General features: G+C 44.1%; 1 protein-coding gene across 1 annotated transcript; it reads right to left on the bottom strand.

Moving 5' to 3' along the window:
* Positions 1-10382: 10382 nt before the first annotated feature.
* Positions 10383-19046, bottom strand: CAVIN2 (caveolae associated protein 2; the record flags this gene model as incomplete). The annotated part of the gene is made up of 2 exons (XM_080620598.1): positions 10383-11177; positions 18654-19046. The coding sequence occupies 2 exons, from the start codon at positions 19044-19046 to the stop codon at positions 10383-10385; spliced, it is 1188 nt and encodes a 395-aa protein (XP_080476724.1).
* Positions 19047-22975: the final 3929 nt, after the last annotated feature.

The raw sequence follows: 22975 nt of genomic DNA, 5'->3' as shown, positions 1-22975 counted from the left end.
TTTTCCTCACCAGGCAGTATTCCTGTAGCATTCAAAGCTGAACATGAAAATCTGAAAATCTCATGGTCCTGTATAAAGAGGATTATTGTGCAAAAGAAATTTCGGGGAAAAAAGAACTACTACTTACTAAGGGCAAGCTTTAACTAATAGATATAAGAACAATAACAACTGTTAATCGTGAACATTTGGTGTCTTCAGGTTCCTGACAGGCTTACCACATGCTTTGTCAAGTTAAATGCTGGGAGGAAGGACTGTCGCTGGAACTTGCTGGAATGCATTAGGTGGAGAAGAGGAAACCCTGTTTCCTCACAAATTATTTTTTCAGCCAGTGTTTTTTTGCAGTATTTGGCCAGCTGCACTGTGGAGTGAAAATAATATTTGGAGAAAGCTGACAGAATTAACTGAATAATATATAATCTTGAAGAATAAAATGTCCCCATCACAGTGGGGAGAGGGAAGTAGGCTAAAGCCTTGTCCTAACCTACACAAAGTAATTGTTCTGTGTAGCCTTCTTGAATTCTGTAGATCTCAAGAATGTCAGAAGAGCACCTTGCCTCTTCTTCCACCTCAAGTCCCTGTGGTCGTTTGGATGGCAGAACCATGGCAGGAGAACTGCTGCTGGTGACAAATCTGACTGTGAGCTTTACCCAGAGGATTTAGACCAGGAGAAAATCGCTGCAGTTTAGCTGATCCCTAGTTTCCTCTTGTATTGGACCTATACAAAGAAAATCAGAGCAAACACCAAGTGCTGTATTGTAGCGTGACGACTAAGATTTATAAAGCCAAAATAATCCTTCAGATTGCTCCAGTAGGATGGCATCAAAGAAGAATTTATGCCATACTTCCTGCTATAACAAGCAAATCACGTGAGTTCTGAGTAGACAATTTTTTCTCCAACTTCAATACTTAACTGCAGGTAAAATGTTTACCAGATGTATTTTGCTTAATTACAGTCTGAAAATCTATTTTGTTCTATAACTTCGGGTAGCTTAGGTATTAACGGAGCAACAGTGAAGAAAAACCTCTTACAACTGCATTGTTCATGCAGGCAAAACTCTCTATGTTACCTAACAGTATTGTACAGGCAGAGATGATCTCACCCTGTCTGTGTTTTGTGCTGACCAGGCATCATATGGATGCAGTTAGTGCAGGGCCCCGTTTGAGCTAATAAGAGACATGGCATATTAGCTTGGGGCAACGTTTGACATTTAACATGTCTTCCAGTTGGCTTGAAGCATGGGCACAGTGAGCTTGCGTCTGTCTCAGTGTGAACATTGCCTGACAAATATTGCACAAAACTGTGTGTGAAAGACTTGCAAAGTGATTTTGTGAAATCCTCATATAGCGAAACACTCTCTGTAATATGAAATCACTCCTATTAGAGGTGCAGTTTGAGTAAGTGTTATATATGATCAAGAACCACCAATTCAAGTTCTCTTATCCCTGATTTTGTCTAAACATATTTGGATTTTGTCAGGTATCCCACTGCTGGCATATGTTTTTGACTACTGTCACATCATGCAAAAGGGGACTGCCTGAATTTGTGTAGTTTTTCAGAATGGATGCTGAATGTTGTGATGGCATAAACACCGTAAGAAACGTCAGGAGGAAAACCTTTGAGGAACTTTGTCTTTACTACTTTATAGAATTAGTTATAGGTGTGCAGAGGTCTTCAAAATTCATGAGACTTGGATGCCAAATGTTTCCTTTTTTAGGGTTTAGAACATTAATCCTGTACTAAATAGTATGGCTGGCTATACAGGTGTGCATATAGAGAGAGAGATGTGTCACGTGGGTATATAGATGTATGCATACACATATACATGTATGAGATAGATATATGTCACTGTAGAGTTGTATGACAAAGAAGCCATAGAACTGAGTTTCCACCCTCATTTTTATCTCTCAATACATCTCCCCCTTCCTGTCTTCTGTAGAAGGAGACTTTCTTTCCAAGCACTGAAATTTGACAGCAGCAAACAAGTAGGCAAGTGGAGTCGTACCAGGTTTCCCCTTCCATTGGCTCCAAAGCTCTTCCGTCATTTTTTCCTTATGTTTCCCTCTTCTGTGTCGGAAATGATCCAAGTATGGCAGGTGTGAAAAACCCTGCATCCATTAACCCGCATCCTGTGAGCCAATAACAAGAATTCATAGTAGAGCCTTTCATTTTATGAAAGAGCTATGTAGTGAATCGGAGAGCTGCTGGAAAAGTACAAGAAAATGTCAGGAAACAATCTAGGACATGTTAGGAGTGGAGCAGGAGAAAGCTGCTCCCCATCTGAGGGGTGCCATGGCGAGAAGGGGACTCAGGCAGGTCTGCGCTGGCATCGGAGCAGAACCTGCTGTGCAGAGTGGCAGAAAGGCACCTCTAAAATAAGAAACAGAGGAAAGCCAGAAAGAACAAGCTGTTTCTCAGCAGATACGTGAGAATGGAGCAACTCCCACGGGAGGCCAAGCATGAAGGAGAAACGGCACAGCCAGCATTGCTGCCTCGCATCTTAATTTAGCAGACTTCTTGGCAAAGTGAGGGGGTGAGGCCTGGTGGAGGAGGAGAGCTGGGTTTGCTTTCCCAAAAGCAAAGAAATCCTGCTGGTTCTGCTCCAGCAAACCGTCAGGATTCAGTGGTCTGGCAGTGAAATCCAGCTGTTGGAGACGCATCCTTCAGTGCTTCTAGCAGGTCCTGCCTGTCCCTTGTCTGCAGGAGGTCTGTACTCAGTGGGGGATTAGGTAAATGTCTGGGTAAGAGGAGACCCCATCCTGCTGTTAGCTGCATCTGTCCTCTTGCCCACTGACCCCCCTCACACCAAGGCTTTTTGGAAGCAAGTAAGCATGGCAAATGTGTGGTGGTGTGTGAACTTGCGCTGTAGACCTGGGAAAGGGCTGGTCCCAGCATGGGCTTCTGCAGGCTCAGGCTGAGCTATTTTGATGGGAATATGATGTTACTTTTTGCCTATTCCTGACTAACTTTTCTCCCTCAAAACAAACTCCAAGTGAAACAAAAAGCATTGACGGCATTGCACAGTAAAAATCTCGGGCGCTGCCTCTGCAGTACAGATTGGCAGGTGGGGAGATGATAAAACAAACACTGTGCTCTTTCCTCACTGTTGCAAGCTCTTACATGGCAGCTATCCCACAGTATTTTCTGATTCCCTACTCTCCTCTCCATCCTTTTGAACCCTAGACCACATTGACTCTTGTTTTCCTTTGTTTTCCCTGATTTTTTTGCTGCCTCTTAGTTCTGTCCCAATCCTTTGCTTTGAGGCCTTTGTTCTGGGTGCTCTGCTGGTGTTTCTTTCTCAGTAGCATTTAGCTCCTTCCTCCAGTTCCCCACCCTTCCTACTGACTCCTTCCCTCACACGTTCCTTCTTTCGTGCACATCTCACTGTTCCATTTCTTATCCATATTTTCCTATTCATAGCCTCCCACACACTTTTCCCTGTCTTCATGCCTCCCTCCAATCCCAGCTGGATGTTAGCTATTGTATCATTAAGAAATGATGGGAACTGACTATAAAACCCAATCCGATGGATTGGGTTTCTTTCTAGGATTGGATTTGTGGGATCCTGACAGTCTGTTTCCTTTTTAGTGAAAAAATCTACAACCACTCCAAAATCCAAGAAAAGTTTTCCAGGTTCTCACCTTATTTGAAACTGGATGTCATACGTATTACGTATATAGCGTTTTAGAGCTACTGCATGACACGACCATGGTTTAGTGGAGATCTTCATGCTGTTGAACCTAACCTAGAAATGCATGCTTCCATGTACTACAGGCTTGCCTTTCATTCAGAGGGGTGTGCAGCTTAAAGGGCTTCTGCCTGGACGTGCAAACAGAAAGCTCCTGCTATTCAAATGTACATAGGAGTATTTACACAGCTCTTACATGACATACCACCTCTTAATGTCTTCAGTCATAACCTGCTCAGTGACTCTCAGTCTCCAGCAATCATCAACAGTAAAATGGTAAACCTTGTAGGGAAATGAAGGCTATTTAAAGAAGTCACAGAGTGCATATAGCCTTCTCTGTGATGGTGTGGAAGTGACAGTTGACTGCAAATGCAGACAACTTCTATGTGTTCATACTTCGTTTACCACTAGTCAGATGTTCTCACTGTCCCTTTTTCCATGTCTCTCTCAGCGCTGTGTTGAGTTGTAATGATTCAGGGACCAGGCAGCTGGTTAATGCGGCTCATGTTGTCACCCTCATGGGGCTCATTTGCCTACAGGCATGTCAGAAAGAACAAGTAACATAAGGGCATACATAACTGTATTTGGTGGTGTACTGAAAAGATGCTGAAGCTTGCTTTAAATGAATAGCATAGGACATCAGGAGCTAAGTAGCTGAGAAATGAGAGAAATTTGCTTGAATGGAATGTTGTGTTTCTGTAGTTAGGCTGTGCCTGGTACTCGATCTAAATGAGATATGTGTGCATGGTGTGCAGTGTAGACATCCCCTGTGTGCTATTTGTTCCTAACACTGTCTTGCACATTTTCAGTATCCAGCACAGTTCACATCACCTGTGCTTCTATCCAGCTTCAGCCTGATGGGAGGGAATAAAGAAGCCTGAGCCAGACTCTCCTCGCTGGAGTTAATGGCATGGGGTGTTACAATGACCTTCTGCTCCCTGTGTTGAGGAATTTGAAAGGTTGGGGTTATTTTTCCCCCTGAAACCTTTGGGAGGGGTACACAAGTGTGTAGAGTGATTGATACTATGTTAGCTGGTGTTCTGGTCTTACACTGTGCGCCCTGCTTCATGCTGGCAAGGCAGGAGCTAACAACATACCCTTTCTGTTGGTGCAGTCTAGGTTTGGTTTAGCTGTTGGGGATCACACTGCAGAGCAGTGAGAGGCGTAAGCGTGTTCTGGCTCTCCGTTCTGGATTCTGACTGTTGCCTGAATGTGTGTGGCCTTGGGTTTGCTAATTGTCTTTCCTAATTCTTTTATTGCAACAGGCACTATAGGTTTTCTGAGCACCTCACACCAGCATGCAGCAGACTGTGTTGTAAGGGAAATGTAAGAGACAGACACATACAAAAAGTCTTAACAATCTCTTGTGAAGATCTGGTGTGATCATCTGTTCAGATATTCCAAGGAACTGTATGGACAAGTTTTTCCATGGCCAGGTTTTCACTGAAGGGAGTAAAGAGAATCATGGTTACTACTGAATTTGGGCTGTGTTTTGCAGCTGTGTTCTGTGGGAGAGGAAATGTTGGAGAGTTAAAAGCTATTGACTGGCAGAGGAGCAGTGTTACTGTGCAACCTTGCTGCCATCCAGTATAGTATGGTTTCCAGTTTGGATCAATTCCAGCTGTCAGACCCCAATTTACTACCCATGTTGGGAAGGACATGAGTTTTCATTTTAGAAGGTCGGTATCATTTAAGGTTATTGAAAGCAAGGAAACCTGTTCTACCTTTATAAGGAAAACATTGCTGTGGAGTTCTTATGAGCCACACGGTTATAATGAATAATGAATGTATGGTACTTTGTGTAGCGTTTAGCTCAGCCTGAGAAAGAGAAAATAATGGAAGTCTCTCCTTTCTGCCTGTGTGTTCAAACGAAGGAAAATCAAAGCTGTTATACCAGAGCTATATATCAGCTAACATATTTTAGGAACTGTGGAATGATCATAATTACAAAAAAGTCCTCCAGAGAGAAATTATGACTCATAGTTTATGTTCTCTTTAGTGTTGCTATGGAAAAAGAGGTTAGTGCCAATGGTCATACAGCAGTATTAATCTCTGATCTGAAAGAAAAATAAATAACAATCTCTAGCTTAACCCAAAGCAGATTTATTCTCAGTTACTGCAGCACACTCCATTAAAGGGGATAACCATGTAAGAAAAATTAAAGATGACATTGATTATCAGTTCTCAACATGCAGTTAGAGTTCCTTATGTGAATTAGTGTGCACTTCAGACACCTGCAAATGACTTGGCGGAGTGAGAGGAAGGGAAGAAAGGCATTTTGATCAAAAGGAGGGCAGGAAAGATCAGCCACCACCGACAGCTGCAAGTATGCTGATTAGAATTTCTTTATGCATGCGGTTAGACTCAGCCTGGGGTTGATCCCGGTTCAAACGCAGCTCCTGAAGCAGAACCCTGGCAAGGGTCAGTGTAAAGCGGTGGAAAGTGGCTATCAGCCTTTTTCCGTTAATTTGGGACAGCAAGGGCCGTGAGTCAGACAACAGCGGATACTTGGGTGCTGAGTCAGCACCCTCTGGGCTGCTCTGGCATTTGTTTCCTGCCAGTTGTTTAGTTGCCTAGGCAAAACTCTAACCAGGACCGGGGCCAAACAGCTGCGTGCTTGCTTTGCTCTGAGCGGACGATCTGTTTCTCTGCATGCAGGAAGGCTGCCTGACACCCCTTGACACCCAGAGTGAGCATGTGCATCTTAGTGGGTCACAGTAAAACTGTTCTGCCTGCGTACCTAACTCTGCTTTCAGGAGTTGGAGATACGCCTTCTCCTTTGTTACTAACAGCAAACACTTGAAGTCAGAACTTAGCTTGAGATTTTGGTCACAGTGCACCCTACAAAGCAGGCTGTAGCTTTCCTTTCTGTCACCCTGTTGCATCTGCTGTGCTGATGGCAGTAAGCCTTTTTATTCTGTTGATGAGCTAAGCAGATTGGACTGGGGAGATACACAGATCTCATGTCCTGCAGCTATGCACACAGCTCTCACTAGTGGTCACAGGAGTTGTACATGTGGCCCAAAGCCATTGTATGGCTGAGAGAGTCCTTTGGGCCAGCTGAAAGCTTTTCATTGACTTTCAGGGTTGGAGTGGTACCTTGGTGAACAGTTTGCCCTCTATCGAATTGCCATTACTTCACTAATTCTTCCAAGTTTACCTCTTTTTAAGTGTGTGACTATAAGTCATCAGCTGCACAACTGTTTGGCATTACAGCCTATAACAACAAATAGGTTTCCTTGCATCAGCGTAAAGGGCAAACAGGTATATTTTACCTTCTGATCCTTTTCTTCTTCACTTTCTTCTTTCTCTTTAATCATCAATGTGCTTCAGTCAGGCCTGTATGGGGGCTTTGACTGTACTCTTATTAGACAGTGATATGTTTCAGAAAGCCCATATCTGTGCCTTTTCACAGAGAAGCTGGCTCAGGGATTAGCACATGGGAGTCAACGCGATGCTGTCTGCCCTTTTCCCCTAAAAGGGGACAGAAATGTCAGCTGGTTTTCTGGCATTGAAAATGGAAGTATCAGCAGCCACCAAGTGCTGCTGGTTTAAATATTTATACAGTAAGGACTTTATCACACCTTCTTTCTTTGTGCAGAGTTCCTGCTGATTCCAGTGGAGGTCAAACTCTGAATCCCTGCAGCAGCCAACAGGTCGGGTCTTCTAAGGAGCAATGGTACGAGTGGAGCGTGCAGGCAGGCGCTGTACCCATGTTATCGTGTCAAGAAGAGTAAACAAGCTGGTTTTTTAACCAGTAATTATGTAGACAAACCTGTCAGCACATGCATGGAATACCCCTGCATATGCTTGACATCTGCCAGCCTGACAAGATCCAGGCACATGCTTCAGATACTTGAAAGAATACGGTGCTGCTGGTGCTGCAGTGTCTGTCTCCTCCCTCAGACACTAAGTTTTGCAAGACTAATGTTTCTAGTTGGGACTCAAGAATGGAAGGAGACGGGAAGAAACAGCTTGGGGGACTTCTCAGGATCCTTCCAGCTTCTTCTCTGGTTTGTAAGATAGTACAAAAAAGCAGACATTCATGAGTTAACATCTTTTTCCTCTTGGAAAGCATGCTTTCTTTTGTTTGTTAGAATTAGAGGCCCGCTCATCCTTGTAAATGTTATGATCATGACGGAGAAAAGATTTAATTCTAGCCCTTCAACTGATGGTGGTGTGTGTAGTGTATCCTGAAGTGGGTATTTGAATTAATTCTCACAGATGCTCAGTATCTGCCTTTCCAATGTTTTTTCTGGATAGCACTGTAATGCTCTTACAACACTGCGCACGGGATTCATTTCAGCATCTCTAAAACTGGGTAAAGCATGGCCAAGGGTATTGTTTGAATTAAAGCTTAGCAGGACAAACAAACCAGGCCTATCTGAAAGCAAAATGTAAACATGATGCTGGGGTTCCTGGTTAGCACTTGGTGGCTGTGGGAAGTTGACAGCTGTTACATAAAGGTTAAACATGCATTCTTTGGTCTGTCAGTAAAATTAAGCCTGCTATAGACTTTGTGGCACTCTAGAAGACGTGAGTTTATCTGTGTGCGTAAATAGAATATACACTTCAGTATAAATTTGCTTTTCAGGACTATTTAAAGTATTAGAAGCATGCTGCAGTCTAATAAAAAATGCAGATGGAACTAGCAGATTTGGAAAGTGCCTGACTACATTCAGACAGGTTAGAGAGCTGACAAGTGTGTGGAAAGCAAAGCACTGGTGTTTGTGTTGGTAAAGAACAGCAGAGAATGAGAAAGAAAATGGTATAGGTACAGGAGAGGATGAGAGAGAAAATGGTATAGCTGCAATAGGGACATGAACTGAAGTAATAAATGCTTGACTTTTAAATTTTATCTTCGCCAGCTTCTCAGACTGCTTACTCCAAAGACTGACGTGGCTGTTTTATGTTATGCTTTTATTTGTCGTAGTTGTAGTTAGTTACAAGTAAAAATGATGGAAATCCATTGTAGTTAATACAAAATAAAAATATAGCTGCACGAGTTATGCCATGATTTCTCTCACAAACAGTATCACCTATATGATACCACACACTTAAGAGCTTAACTCTTAATAGTACTCACCTACACTAAGCTCTTAGTGACTAAGTTCCAGTGTGATTTACTGGTTACAGATATTAACCCTATGGAGTAATACCTGCTAATCATTTCATAATGGTATTTTTGCTGTAGTTTTTATTTCCCCTGTAATTTGTGATCCTAAATACAAGTTGAATGAAGCAACCTCTTAGTGCAATGTTAAGTATCAGTAGAGTTTTATATGTATATAAAAAATAATCCACTGCATAAACAACCAAGGATGTAAGGCAACTGGTGTGGGTATTGTGCTTCCCTTTCCTCCCTTTCCCCCTTACCTTTTGTTAAGTGACAGGAATGAACATTCATAGCAAACAAGCTACCCTGTAACCTCTCATTTTCAATTAATTCTGAAAAATTACAGGCTGGGAGTTCTGAGAGCAGGTAGGTGGCTTTGATGAAAGTTATTAGCAGAGAATCAAATCCTGTGGCTTTGCAGAGTCATCCTTATGTAAACTCATCCCTGCCATGAAGTTCAGTCCGTAACACATTGTTCCCTTTAGACATGCCTAAGTGAGTGTTTCACCTTTTGGAAAAAAATTGTCCTTACATCCCTGTAATTATCTAACTCTTCTGTGTAAATATAGCTCTATATAGGAAATAATTTGTAAAACGATAAATTATGCTATTTTCAAAATACTCTGAGATACGAAGTTGTGCATGTGCAAAGTTTGATAGTATATCGCTATAAAGACTAAGAATTAGTGTTATCTGAGTATATATTCTTTAAGCTAGGTGTATAGATTTAATATTGTGGGGAGTTTCTTTTTGCTTTTTATACATTTCATAGCATCACATACTTTCTTCAGACTACCTCCATGTTTCTATCAAATCCCTTCTACTGGTTTTTTTCCTTTTCAATTTCTGATCCCATAGAGGTACAGTAACTGATCATACATTCATGCTTGTCACTAGTGTACTTCCATAACTCTGGTAGATTGAAAAACAACTTTTCATTTCCACCTAAACACAGTCATTTCTTCCAAGTGAAATAGCAAGAGACTATCGCTAAAAACATTTCCCCTACTGAAATGGATGGAACCAACTTCTCGGCTTCTAAGCACTCTGCTCTTTTAGTCTTACAGCATCGTGGAGCAAAGCCCCAAACAAACTATACGTGTATGCACAGTTACTGAGGCTGTTAGTATTCATGGAGCATAGCAAGGAAACCGAAATCAAATGTCCTCATTGCTATTTCTACATTTACATGCAAAACTACTCACAGTGCTGTAAAATACTTCGAAGAAAAAAGAAATGTTTGGGTTTTGTCTACTCTCCACGCATTCCTCTGACCTAACTATAAGAAAGCCAGCTGACCAGCTTGCTTCTACTACACATACTCTTTTCCTGCCAGTCTCTTACACCAGCTGGCAGCATCTCTAACTTAATGAACACCAGTGATTTGGCCTAAAACGGAGCATGTTGCAGCCTGTGTCATTGACCTTGTTCACTCTGCATTCCGAAACAATGCAATAATAACCACTGCAGAGAAAAGGATGGAAGAAACTGAATCGCTACTATCGCCTGTGTAGCAGAAACCAGTTACTCGCCCAAGTAAAACCGTGTGTATCTGGAAGGAGAAGGAAGGCTCAGCTTGATTACGCTGTTTGGTCTATCTGCAGGACAGCTGCTTGGGTCGTTTCTTCATCAGATTGTTCCATTTCCGCGCCGACTGGGTTGTTTCTTTCATCATAGAGTTTCTGGCTAGAAACTTGTAGAGGCACCCCATACTCTTCATCATCTTCAACAATGGACAGCTCGATGTTGTTGTTCATCATGGCATTCCCTTCCATTCTTGCTTCCTTCTCTAGAGAATCGGCTACTGCTTTGCCCTCCTCGGTCAGTGAGGTGGTAGGGGTCATATCTGAGTGCATGCTGGCGAATGACACTTCATCCTCATTCTCACCTTGGTCATTGCTTGCAGTTTCTATTGGTCTGTCCTCAGCTTCAGCAGGGCTTTCTCCTTCACGGACTTTCTTCACGTTGAACATGAGGGGTGATACTTTGAAACCTGAACTCTTTGAAGAAGAAGACTTTTGATGGTGTACAGTAAGCGATTTCTTGATCTTTTCTCTCCGTTCAGGGGAGACAATTTTTGTGCTGATCTTGTTCATCTTCTTCTCGATGTTTTGGCGAGAAAATGCTTTCTTGAGGCTGTCTACCTTCTTAAGGCTGGATCTTTTAAGTTTCTCAGCTCTTGATTCTTCTGTTTTTTCCTCTGCACTGTCATCCAAATCATCTTCCTCGTGAAACATTTCATCATCCGAGTGCAACTCCACTGTTTGCAAGGTTTCTTCTAGTGTTTTGTTCTCATCCACAGGTTCTTCTTTTCCTTCTGTAATGCTGGGAACAGGCTCTTTTGCAAAAACACTGGCAGGGATCTCATTTTCCTCCTGAAAGAATTGACAATATTTGAGTTTCATAGTTCACAGGATGCTAAATTAATAAACAAAGCACAACCCTCAACAATTACCCCACACACCCTAATGAGATGAAGACTGCTGAGCATTTCTTCATGTCTCAGTATATTTAACCAGTAACAAGCCACTCAAAGCCCACTGAACCATTATCTCGTAAAGTTAAAGACTAATGAGCGCTGAGCTGTGAGATGTCTCTTTCCGAGTGACTTGGAATGTGTACAGAATGGGAAGCCTGTTCCTTGTCATTTAAGTGAGATACTCTTTAATACAAGTTTAGCTGTAAAGTTTGTGCACCCATCCCTGGGGAAGAGGTACCGTGGCTCAGGAGGTTGTACTGCAGACCCTACGTAGACCTACAGAAGTCATGTAACCCCCACAGCTCTCACATTCTCTAGCTAAAGACTGGGAGTATCTCTGCAGAGATGTTAGTTGCAGTTAGCACTTTCATTGTATTTCAGCAAAATGTATGTTGCCGTTAAAAACAGATTGTTGATACTGAGAGACCATGCAGTCCATGATGTTTAGAATATGTGCTATTTTACAGCTATTTACAGGGAAAAAAACGTTAGTAATTCTGGTTGGTAAATATTAAAAATACGGACAGCACTCCTTGAAAAAGATGTTTATGGCACACAAAACCAAACAGATATTATACCACATAGAAAACACTAGTAGTCACTTCTAGCTAACACGAAAATGTTTGCTTTTTAGAAACAAAACCAAGAAAGGGCATGGAAAGAGAGAAGGTGCCTGAGAACAAACCAGGCTGAATGAGGGCAGAAGCTGCAACTCGTAATGAAGGACCTCTGTGGCTGAAGCTCTGCAACCCTGAGCAGTTCAGAGGCAGCACAATGAACACACTGTTCTGTGGTAGGATTTGCAGGCATCTGCCCTGCAAAGAAAATGAGACTCCTTGCATGCTCCCTTTTCCTCTTGGAATTGTTACGCCTTAGGTCTGCATAGTCTCCATTCATTACCTTTTTTATCGCTCTCAGAGTGCATGCAGTATCACTTAGCTGCATGGATTGGAAGGATTTTCTCACCTCCCCCTTTCCCATTTATCTTTAGATACAAAAAGCAGTAAGTTCTGAGTGAAATGGTTGTAATAGTCTCACATCTGTCCCTAGTGGCCCTGAGTGTACAGTTAAGGGGAAGAAAGGCCACATACACTTCGTAGCTCATGCTCATTATTTCAGGACTGAGCATGCAGTTGTGATCACTGGAGAGAACAGTGTCTTGGGTTAAATTTGCTGTTGACACTCTGTAAGAATGCTTTTAAAAACAAAATAGTCCTGGCTACCTTGTGGTGCTTCTGGAACTCAAGAATATGCATGTGGCCAGTCAAAATCATTTAATACCATACATACACGGTATATAATCATATACGCTGTGATTTAAGTGAGTATTTCTCGTAAAACGAAAAGCATGGATGGCAATTTCACAGTATCACAGTATCACAGTATGTTAGAGATTGGAAGGGACCTCAAAAGATCATCTAGTCCAATCCCCCTGCCAGAGCAGGAACACCTAGATAAGGTCACACAGGAATGTGTCCAGGCGGGTTTTGAATGTCTCCAGAGAAGGAGACTCCACAACCCCCCTGGGCAGCCTGTTCCAATGTTCTGTCACCCTCACTGAGAAGAAGTTTCTTCTCAAGTTTAAGTGGAACCTCTTGTGTTCCAGTTTGTACCCATTACCCCTTGTCCTATCATTGTTTGCCACTGAGAAGAGCCTGGCTCCATCCTCGTGACACTCCCCGAGTTTGTATGTGCTTTACTTCTATGGTTTCTGCACAGCTTCCTGGACCAGCAGCCTCAGCCACAATCACTGGCACAGACAAAGCTTTTCCAAGCCCTTTGCCTGCAGTGGAACATCTAATAGAGCCATCCCTCCTCTCCCAGCACCTGTAACGTTACTGCAACCATCGGCAACAATGACCAAGATAACAAAACAAAGGAAACCTGCACAAGCTTTAAGTGAAGGCAGCTGTAACTGCAGTACAAATATTTATATTTTCTCTCCACTGCAGTTAATGAAATATGGATTACATGAGTGGGTGCAGTGTAAAATTATTCCCCAGAGCATGACAACTCAGTATGAAGCATAATTTACGTGTCTTGTGCATTCTTTCCAAACCTAGGTAATCACATAGTTTTAAACAGCTGAACATTCAGGTGTAAGTGTCTGAATGGCATAGAGAACTCTGATTTTAATGACTAAAGATGGATTGTAACTTTTAAAGTATTTAATCTAGAAAAAGTGGTGTTTGGATCACAGTACAGTCTAAGTCAGAGATGGACCTGTGTGGCTCTTCTCAAGGTCAGTTTAGCTCTGTGTCTGCAGTATTCACATTAAACCAAAGTACTGCATGCAGTCTCTAGAAGAATATGGACATGGATCTTATTTCTATTTTTATCAAATTTGTGGCTGAGTAGAAGGGAGACTGTCAAGCGATCCATATTTATAAAGAAAAAAACCAAATGAAGATATGCTACCTAATAAGGAGCTAATGATTCAATTAAAAGCAGTTTCTAGGTAGTCTTTAGCTATCAGTCAGTCAAGGAATCACTTTTCTCTCTAAGCCTCCTGCATAGCCCTGGAAAACATAAATCTCTGGGCATCTCTTGTAAAATGTGAATGACATGCTCTCCTGTCTCACGTTTCTAAAAGACCTTAGGATCACAGGTACTATTAAAATGCAAATGGAAATAAATTAAGTGTTTTGGAAATACAAAGGTGGTATAGTAGGAATGCTCTGATGGCACAGACATTTCTATTTGAAATGTGGTTACTGATAACATATTCTAAGTGGGCTATTGGTAACTTTTTGGTCTAACAAGTTTATATGACAGCTATGTTTTGTTTTGATGCATTTTTCAAGCAGTCTGGTATTTCATTTAGGAAGACTAGAACAATACACTGAAAAATGCCAGCTGTTACAAACTGCATAACTATTTTCTGTGCCAAAAAAAGTAGAACTTTGATCTTTTCTTCTTGATGTAACCTAAAATTCTGAGAAAGCAATACATCTTTTTATTTTCCACATCCGAGTTCAAAAACAGCACTTGCATTTTCTCAGATCAGCTTGACTGTAGGTAGCTACCTCCTCTGAATTTAATTTTTCCATGTAGGAGACAAATAGAATGATTCAAGTTCTTTGTGTAAAACAAGTCTTGCTAATACTAGTAATACCAACAGAGTTAAAATCAGTGCCTTCCCTGTGGCTTTGATCAGCCATTCTCTGGAGCTTTCTATAGGTCATAATCTCATCCCTATCTTTTACCAGGGAAGAAGATAAGATCCATAATGGTGTACTGCAAAACTGAGTGAGCAGGTAGTTAATTTATTCAGGAGGGCTGCATTTCTGATGCTGCATAAGGGCAATTGGTGTACTTTGGTTTCGATTTTTGTTGGATTTGTTGTGAGAGGCCATGGCCTTCAAGAAAGCAAGATAGCATTTCCCCATGCTTACAGCGGTTTAGGCGCCTCTACACTTTCTAGATGCTGTTACATGCCTGCATAATTGCTAGTCTAAAACTTGTTTTGCTACACAAAATAGCTCAAAAGATGACAAATCCTTCTAAAACCAGCAATAGTTCCACCTACTTTCCTTTGGACAGGCTCTTCAGACCTGGATGTCAGCACAGGAAGGGACGAGGGCAGGGAGCAGGCTGGGGCTGCGGTCAAGGAGGGGGAACTTGCTGGGTGCCTATTTGCCCATCCTGTACAGGCTGGGTGTGGGCTGCACTGTCCCCTTGACCTCCTGCAGCACAGCTGGACCGAGTCCTAAGAGCCACGCAAGGTATTTTTGTCATTAATCAATATAGGAATACTCTCCCTACAAGGCCCCAGTGGGACATTTAGCAGTGAGCTGATAGCATTACCAGCTTATAATTCTTCTGCTTCCCTCACTTGTGCATTTCTGAGTTTGAAGTTGCTTATTTGAAAGATTATTACAATGACCCAAACAAGAAGATATGATCAAGTGGCTCCTTTTCTGTGCCCTTCTCCTGCTTCATTTCAGTTTGAAGCATTTACCAAGAGCAGCATCTGAAAGGGACTCGAGTATCAGTGTGCTTGACCCCATGCTATAATTTTGACTTATTTAATCTGTCCTATTTACCAGTAAATGTGAGATTTTAATTTTCAAATTAAACATGGGCCTTTTTTTATCTTGTGTTTTGCTTTTGCAGCTAAAAAAAAAGGCAAACAAAGCCCCACCAAACCAGAACCAAAAAGCTGGTCACATGGCGGGAACAAAATAGAGGGGAACAATGCCAAAGCTTAACAAGGATTTTTAAAACAGTCACTTCAGTGTTTTGCTGAATCGCTGTGTCACTTGTGGCATCTGTAATAACTTTTGCATCCCCAAATGCTGGGAACGGAGCGCCCTTAAAACATGTCACCGATTAAATAAATCTATGCAAAATAGGAACAATGCAGACAGTTTAGGGGAGAGAAAACTAAGCGCATTTTAATGGAAAATATGTAAATAGGTGACCTTTTCTCAACGTGGTTCATTCTCAGTGTGTACGCTGAGGGAAAGCTGATGCTGGCGAGCGGCAGCACAGCTTCATAAACGCAGCGCTGGAGCTCAGTCATGTGTTTTGGCTACGCTCAGTGCCCCCACCAAGAATCAGAGAGTATGAGGTAGATGATAAATTCAGAACTGAATCACAAATGTGTATTTTGGTTTTCACGCAAGCTGGCTTCCTAAGCTGGAAAAGTGGGTTCTAATGAGAAAAATGCACTGTGAAGTTTGGGATTGGTTTGGGGATTTTTTTTTCAGTGGAAAAGAAGAATCCCTCAGCTGAAGTCTCCTACATCCAGATTTCCCTTTTGTTTTTACAGAAATCTGGCATCAGTACAGCTTCATTGTTGAGACTTCTCCTTCCTGCAATTGTTTTTCCATGGGTTCCCGCTCAGGGCAGGAGAGAAACCCAGCCAGCCTTCTGCTTTTCCCTCTGTATCCTAGTTATCCTAGCAAGGCAGTGGCCCTGTTGGCTCCTGGATCATCCCACCTCCAGCTTGTAAGAGACCCCACAGGGCAACGCCACGGAGGTGGGCACACAGGTAAGGTGCCTGCCTGGGCTGGCAGCTGGCATGTGGGCATGGCCTGGCAAGCACCCACCATCCCTCTGGGTGCAGCTGCTTCCCCAGTGGAAAATCCCAGCTCCTCCCATGCCCTGGGAAGCTCTTCTGGCCACCCGGGTTTTCCAGCCAGCAGCAGGGCAGTGCCAGGAGCAATTCCCAGTTGGCAGCTGATTTTTTAGCTGAATTTAACTGCAGTGTTTCTTTTCCAAGGCTTGTGTTCCTGGTCTCCATCGGTTTGGGATCGGTTATGTTCATCTCCCCACAGCATGGCAGTGTATTTTCCAATGAGAGACAGGGACAAAATCAACTAAATCCTTGTAAAAGCAACGAAGGGCCTGCTGTCCAAAGGTGCCAGCCTGGTGATGGGTGGTGGAGCAGCAGTGGATTTTCTTTAGCTGTTGTTCTGGGACACAGACCTGTGCCGTCTGCTTTGGGTTTGTGCAGTTTAGGACTCAGTATTTAGGATTCCAAGGAAAGGCTTGGAGGTTTAAATAGGCCTTAGCTTTGCAATACTGTTCAGTGTCAGGAAAAAAGCAAAGCCAGCCCTCAGGACACTGCTTGCTTTACCCTTCAAACTCTTCTTGGTGAGTTTTACCATTACTTCACCCAGTGCCTGCAAATCACTGCCGCTAGGCAGCAGCAATGGGGATCCCTAACAGAGGTAACAGGACCTGCCCTGCACACATACAGCGGTGGTTTTGCCTTCACACTCCACATTATGTCATTTTAAAAGGCTCAAATATTAGTTCAGTGGAGGAAGATGCTGTAGTTGCAATGGCAAGGCCTTAATTCTCATGCTTGGAGGTAGCATAAATGCAATAGAATTGCCTTCCCCCAGGCCACACTGATGCACCCTCCCCACAGGAAATGTTCAAGGTCTAGGTCTGAACCTGGGGGTGGGAGGCAGCTAGCAGGGCTTGGGAGATGGCGGTGTCTGGCTTACAGTAACGGATCATACAGTCCTTGCAGAAGTACAGGGAACATGTGTCTTTTAGTTTACCCAGTCCCTGGAATAATTTCCACATTCCTTCTGGGGTGGAAGCTACCACGCTCGGTACATGCCACAGCTCCTCCTCTTCTGGCTTGGCAAGCCAGGACTGCAGTTGGGGAGAACAATAAGCAGGAGGTGGGGGCTTCCTTTCTGAGAGAAGCACCTCTGCACTAACCAGGTCTGCCAGCTTGGAAAATCAGGCACTGCTCTGTTGTTTTGGGGGTGTTTGAATAGACATAACACCATAACACGCAACAACACAAGGAGGGGAGTTAGCGACTGACAGATACAACACCCAGACAAGTTTAGTGTGATGAGGTGGTGACATGCCTGAGCTGGGGCTACTCCAGCCCTGCATTTGCTTTCCTTTCTTCCCTCAGGGTGTTGTGGAGGTTTGGCTTTTCCTTTTCTCTTTGTCAAAGATGTGAAAGTCACGTCCTGTGTTTAGTTAAAGCTCACACCATGTTCTGTCCAGGCCATTGCTTAAAAAGGGGAAAATATGCAAACTGCTGCTATCGCTGGGTGGAATGCCAGGAAGCTGAGTTTTTAGCTGGATTTTTAGCTCATCCCTGAATGGGCCACAACAGCTTGAGGAAGAAAGCAGAATGTGAGGCTGAGTGTGACAGGGAGCTGCAGCACTGCCCCTCTCCTCATCCTGAGGGCAGATGCAGTGGCAGTTTTTAGGGGCACTGGTAAAAGTTGTGCGCTCTTGTCTCAAGTTTGCCAATTAAAAGGGAAAAAAAGCCCTTTCTTAAAGTTTACTTAAAAACCCAAACCCCACAACAAAACAGCTCCTTCCCCACATACGCTAAGAGTTAGTAAAAGATGGCTCTTTCCCCAGATTTGTTGAGAATAAAAGGTGGCACTTTTCCCAGGTTTACTATGAGTTAACAAAAGAAGATCTCTTTCCTCAGGTCCAATAGCAGACAGTAGAAGGCAGCTCTTTCTCCAAGTTTGCCAAGAGTTAAAAGGCTCTTTCCCAAAGTTTGCAAAAAGTTAACTAAGAAAGGGCTTTCCCTCCCCAAATTCCCCAAGAGTTAGCAAAAAAGACAGCTCCTTCCCCAGGTTCACTAGGAGTTAGCAAAACAGGCTTTTCCCTTGGGTTTGCTGAGAGTAAAAGTGGGCGTTTCTCCTAAACTTGCTGCGAATTAAAGCGGACTCTTTCCCAAAGTCTGCCAAGATTAAAAGAACTTCTCCAAAGTTAGGAAGAAGACGGCTCTTTTGCCAAGTTTAAGAGTTAGTAAGAAGTCAGCTCTTTCCCCAGGTTTGCCCAGAACGAAAAGCAGCTCTTTCCTCTTTCCCTAAGCGTGCTAGGAGTTAGCAGCAGCAGTCTTTTCCAGTGTGGCCGAGGGGCCGTGTCTCACCTGGAAGATGAGCACCTTGAAGCGGTCCCGCCGGAGGAGCTGTGCGTGATGCTGCTCCAGGCGCCGCACCTGGTCGCACTGCCTCTCCAGCCGCTCCCGCACGGCGCGGGTATGAGCGCACACCTTCCGCGACTTCTCCAGCAGCTTCTCCACCGCTTCCCCTGTCGCCCCGTGGCTGCGGCACAGTTTCCCCAGGTCTCCCTGAATACCCCGCACCGCCCCTTCCAAACCCCGCTGCCTCTGCTCCATCTGCCGCTGCTGCCCTTCCACCGCTTCCAGCATCGACACCAGCTTCTCCAGCAAGGCCAGCACGGTCAGGGCATTCACCTGCCCCCCGACCGCCTCCGACGGCGGTAGCGGAGGCACCGCGCTGCCTCCCGCTGCTTCCCCCATCTTCGCGCCGGGATGGGACGGCCGAAACCGCTGCCGCTCTTAAGGGCTGCGCCTTCCCCTCCCCTGGGGAGGTTTCGGGCAGAGCCCGGCCCCGATCCCGGCCCGCCCCGGGCGGTCTCCGGGATCGGGGCCGGGCTCCCGGTGCCTCCCCGCATCCCGTCCCCCCCGTGTATTTGCACAGCAAAGGGGGGGATTCTCGCCCCACACTTAGCAAAATGCAGTCTTCTCCTTCTCGCAAGCATCAGTAGATGGCAGGAGATACCGCGGAATGCGGTTGCTGGAGGAGGAGTTGGGATTGGTGGTGCTGATGGTCCGGGGGAGTTCTTGGGAGTTTAAAGCCTGTCTCGTTGAATCGGAAGGAGTTTAATAATAATAAAGATTAAAAAAAATTAAGTCATTACTATATAAAACATAGCGATTATGATAATAAATTAACATTAACGGGCCTAAGCATGCTAATATCTTAACATAATATTACCATAGTTGTGGTTATAAAATATTAATATAATTATAGGCATATATAATTTCAGTACTTGCAATAGGATGAGGGGTGATGGGTTTAAACTGAAAGAGGGGAGATTCAGGCTGGATATGAGGAAGAAATTCTTTACAATCAGGGTGGTAAAATCCTGGCACAGGTTTCCCAGAGAGGTGGTGGATGCACCATCCCGGAGACATTCAAGCCAGGCTGGATGTGGTTCTGGGCAACCTGGTCTAGTTGGAGATGTCCCTGCTCATTGCAGGGGGGTTGGACTGGATGAGCTTTGAAGGTCCCTTCCACCCCAAACTGCTCTATGATTCTATAGTGATTGTAATAATAATTTACATACTTATATTCGCATGTGGGGAAACAAGTCTCCAGGCACTCCTTTCACCAAGTAAGCACCTCGTGAAACACCAGACTGCTGGAGTTTTAATAATAATTTTATTCCTCCTCTTCCTCCTCATTATTACTATTTTTATTTCAGATTAGGACTATTCTTATTATAATAATAAAAAAATAATCAACAAACAACAACAAACCCAACAAACAGCAAACCCTAAACCCAGTCTGGTGTTGCATGGGGTGCTTGATTTTTGGATGGAGTGCCAGGAGATTTCATTCACTGCCCATGGTGTGGAGTTCAGCTAGGCATTCTGGTTGCCCAAACTGCATTCTCTAGTGTTTCATAGACTCATAGGCTGGTTTGGGTTAGAAGGGACCCTAAAGCTCATCCAATTCAACCCCCTGCCATGGGCAGGGACACCTTCCACTAGACCAGGTTGCTCCAAGCCCCGTTAAACCTGGCCTTGAACACTGCCAGGGATGGGGCAGCCACAGCTTCTCTTCTGTGGTGAAAAATCATAGGGTCACAACAGCTGTTTTGGGGGAATAGGGATGAACCGGGTGTGGCGGTGGAGGGACAGTGTTCTCAAGCTATTGCAAAGCTTGGCGTGAAGAAATGCCAAGCTGTTCATTTAGAATAATACATAACTGTTCCCAGGTCTGATCCAGAGCTGTTATCATCAGGGAAAATATTACGGAGTTTTGCAGGCTTGGATTGCTCGTCTGTGTCCTGACATTCTCAAGCACAGCCAGTTTCTTTTTATCTTCTGTTTTTGATGTTTGCTTGGTAACAGGAATTCTTGCTGAAACACTACATGTTTCTACTATGTGGGTATATAGAATTCTAACACTTGGGTAGCTGAAATGTATTATTTCCTAATGCTTGGGTATATATAATTCCTCCGTGGTTTTCCTGTAATCCTGTAGATTAAAAACATGTATTTGGAGTCCAAATAGCTGTGATCCTCACCCTTTTGTTTCGCACAAAATCATTTAATCATTTTACCGTGAAAAGGAATAAAAACTGATGACTGAAAAACAATGCAGATGTGTTAGCCATGCTAAGCTCTGCGTGTTTGAGCCCCTGAATGTTCTGCAACATTACCGTTTTTGGTCCTTGGGTTTTTTCAGGCTACAATTTCTATTCCTCAAGTTGTGGGAGCTTGTAAAATGCATTTGGTGAGTGCGTTCACTTAGGAAAAGAACAAAAATCACTGAATCTGCCAGAGTTGTCAACAAGGAAAGTATGCCAAGACTGTGAAATATGCAGGCTCAGAAAGGAGTGGACGTATTTGAAAGGAGCAAACTAAACAAACCCCTTCTGTTTCCATGGGCTCTCCCCAGCAGCACTACCTGATACGCCCTTCCTATGACATTCCTGTTTCCAGAGGGCTGCTGTTGTCCGCCCCTCTTGGTAGCTTGCTTCCTTGTTCTCTCCCTTGGTTTTGGCTGGGAACTTGCAACCCGGGCGAGGAGTTTAGACCAGTCACAGTTTATAGCAGAAGCAGCTCATGCTGCTGTGTGTGTATGTGAGATGCTGGCCTTGGCCATGGTGGTGCAGGGGAGAGATCAATTTATTCCACATTAATTTTTCTTCAGGTTTGAGGAGCTGTGTCAAAATCCTGGCCTGGCCATGGTCCCTGCTGCTGGACAAGCTGGCTCTCCATCCCATCTCTAGTTTGCACTTTAGAGCCTGCCTCCCGGAGCCTTTCTGCATCAATCTGTATACATGGCACATATACGTAATGGAGGAGATAGGTAAGCTGTCTTTTTAATCTAAGTAAACACTCTCCTGACTCCTGTTATGAGCCTTCTGCAAAGGTTCTGCAAGTCTTGGAGTGTTTAAAACTCCCAGCCCTGTGCATGCTAGGGAAAAGCTGAACTGCCCCATGGCAGCCAGCACAAAAGCCAAAGTACGGTTTCCCTGTTAGTCCCCTCACTCGGCAAAGCCAAGGCAGGAACAGCAGTGTTGATGTGGCTGCAAGGCCCATCAGCACCCACTGCAGAGGTTTCCTTGGGATCCCAAAGGCTCAGGAGGTGCGTGTTGTCCCTGTGCTCCCTCTCTGACTGGGGCTACAGCCCTGAGGCAATGCCATAGGGAAAGGAGCACAGGTGAGACCAGGAATAAGATGGCCCCAAACTAGTACCTCTCCCAACCCACTGCTAAATTCCAGCTGTGGATTTTGCCACCAGCTGTCAGCTCTGATTACCTGTTGTGCTGGTTACCATCATGCTGGTGGAGTCACCAGAGCTTGGAGGAATCCGAGACCTTTTATGCAGGTTTGGCTGTTATTTACTTCTATTGATTAGTTTGGCAGGGTATCAGAGGAGTGTTTTGCCAAGTTCAGTGCCTGTTTTACCAGTGAGAAACTTTCTAAAGGAAAACATTTTACATGTATTTAGAAAGAAGCAGCATTAAAGAGATTAAATTTATCAGGGTCATCTGATGTAAGTCAAGAGTTCTTTTCATGTAAAATCAATGTGCGTGAATTATATGGACAGAAATTGGAGGTTAACTCGCTCATTAGTCACATGGTGCTCAGGATAAGAAATGTTTGATGCTGGAGCATTACTCATAATTTATTAGGCATGGAGTAATAGGTAAACCAATATGACAGGAAAGGAAAGAAAGGGGAATTAATAGGGGAAAGAAGAATGGCAGGGACCGTACAGGTCATCCTCAGCTTATAGGTTTTCATGTCCAAGCTCCCACTGACTTTAAAGATGTTGCGTGAGGCCATCTAACTGTGCAAATGCAGCTAGGTAAAGAGCTGGTTAATGACAAGAGCACAGGAGGAGAGGCCAGCAAGGAAGGCAGGTGCCTTGGGGAGCTGATATCTGCTCCAGGGGGGGCATGGGATGGGGAGAAGTGATACTGCCACTACTGGCACCAGGACTGGGTATCTGCACCCAGCAAGTGAAGGCTGAAGACATGACGCTTGGTTGCCTCTTGCTGGAGGGTTACTCTGAGGGCTAGTTCTGGGTCACAGTAACCTTTCCATCCTGTTGGTCTGCTCCTTTTGCCACAGTGATGTTTGTCATACCATCAGAACCTCTGCCTTGCCGCTGGAGTGGTTTGAAACTGGCCAAAAACTGCTGGGGA

The sequence above is a fragment of the Psittacula echo genome (genome assembly GCF_963264785.1).
Source record: "Psittacula echo genome assembly, chromosome: 6".
NCBI lineage: Eukaryota > Metazoa > Chordata > Aves > Psittaciformes > Psittacidae > Psittacula > Psittacula echo.
This window is presented reverse-complemented; position numbering and strand designations above follow the sequence as displayed.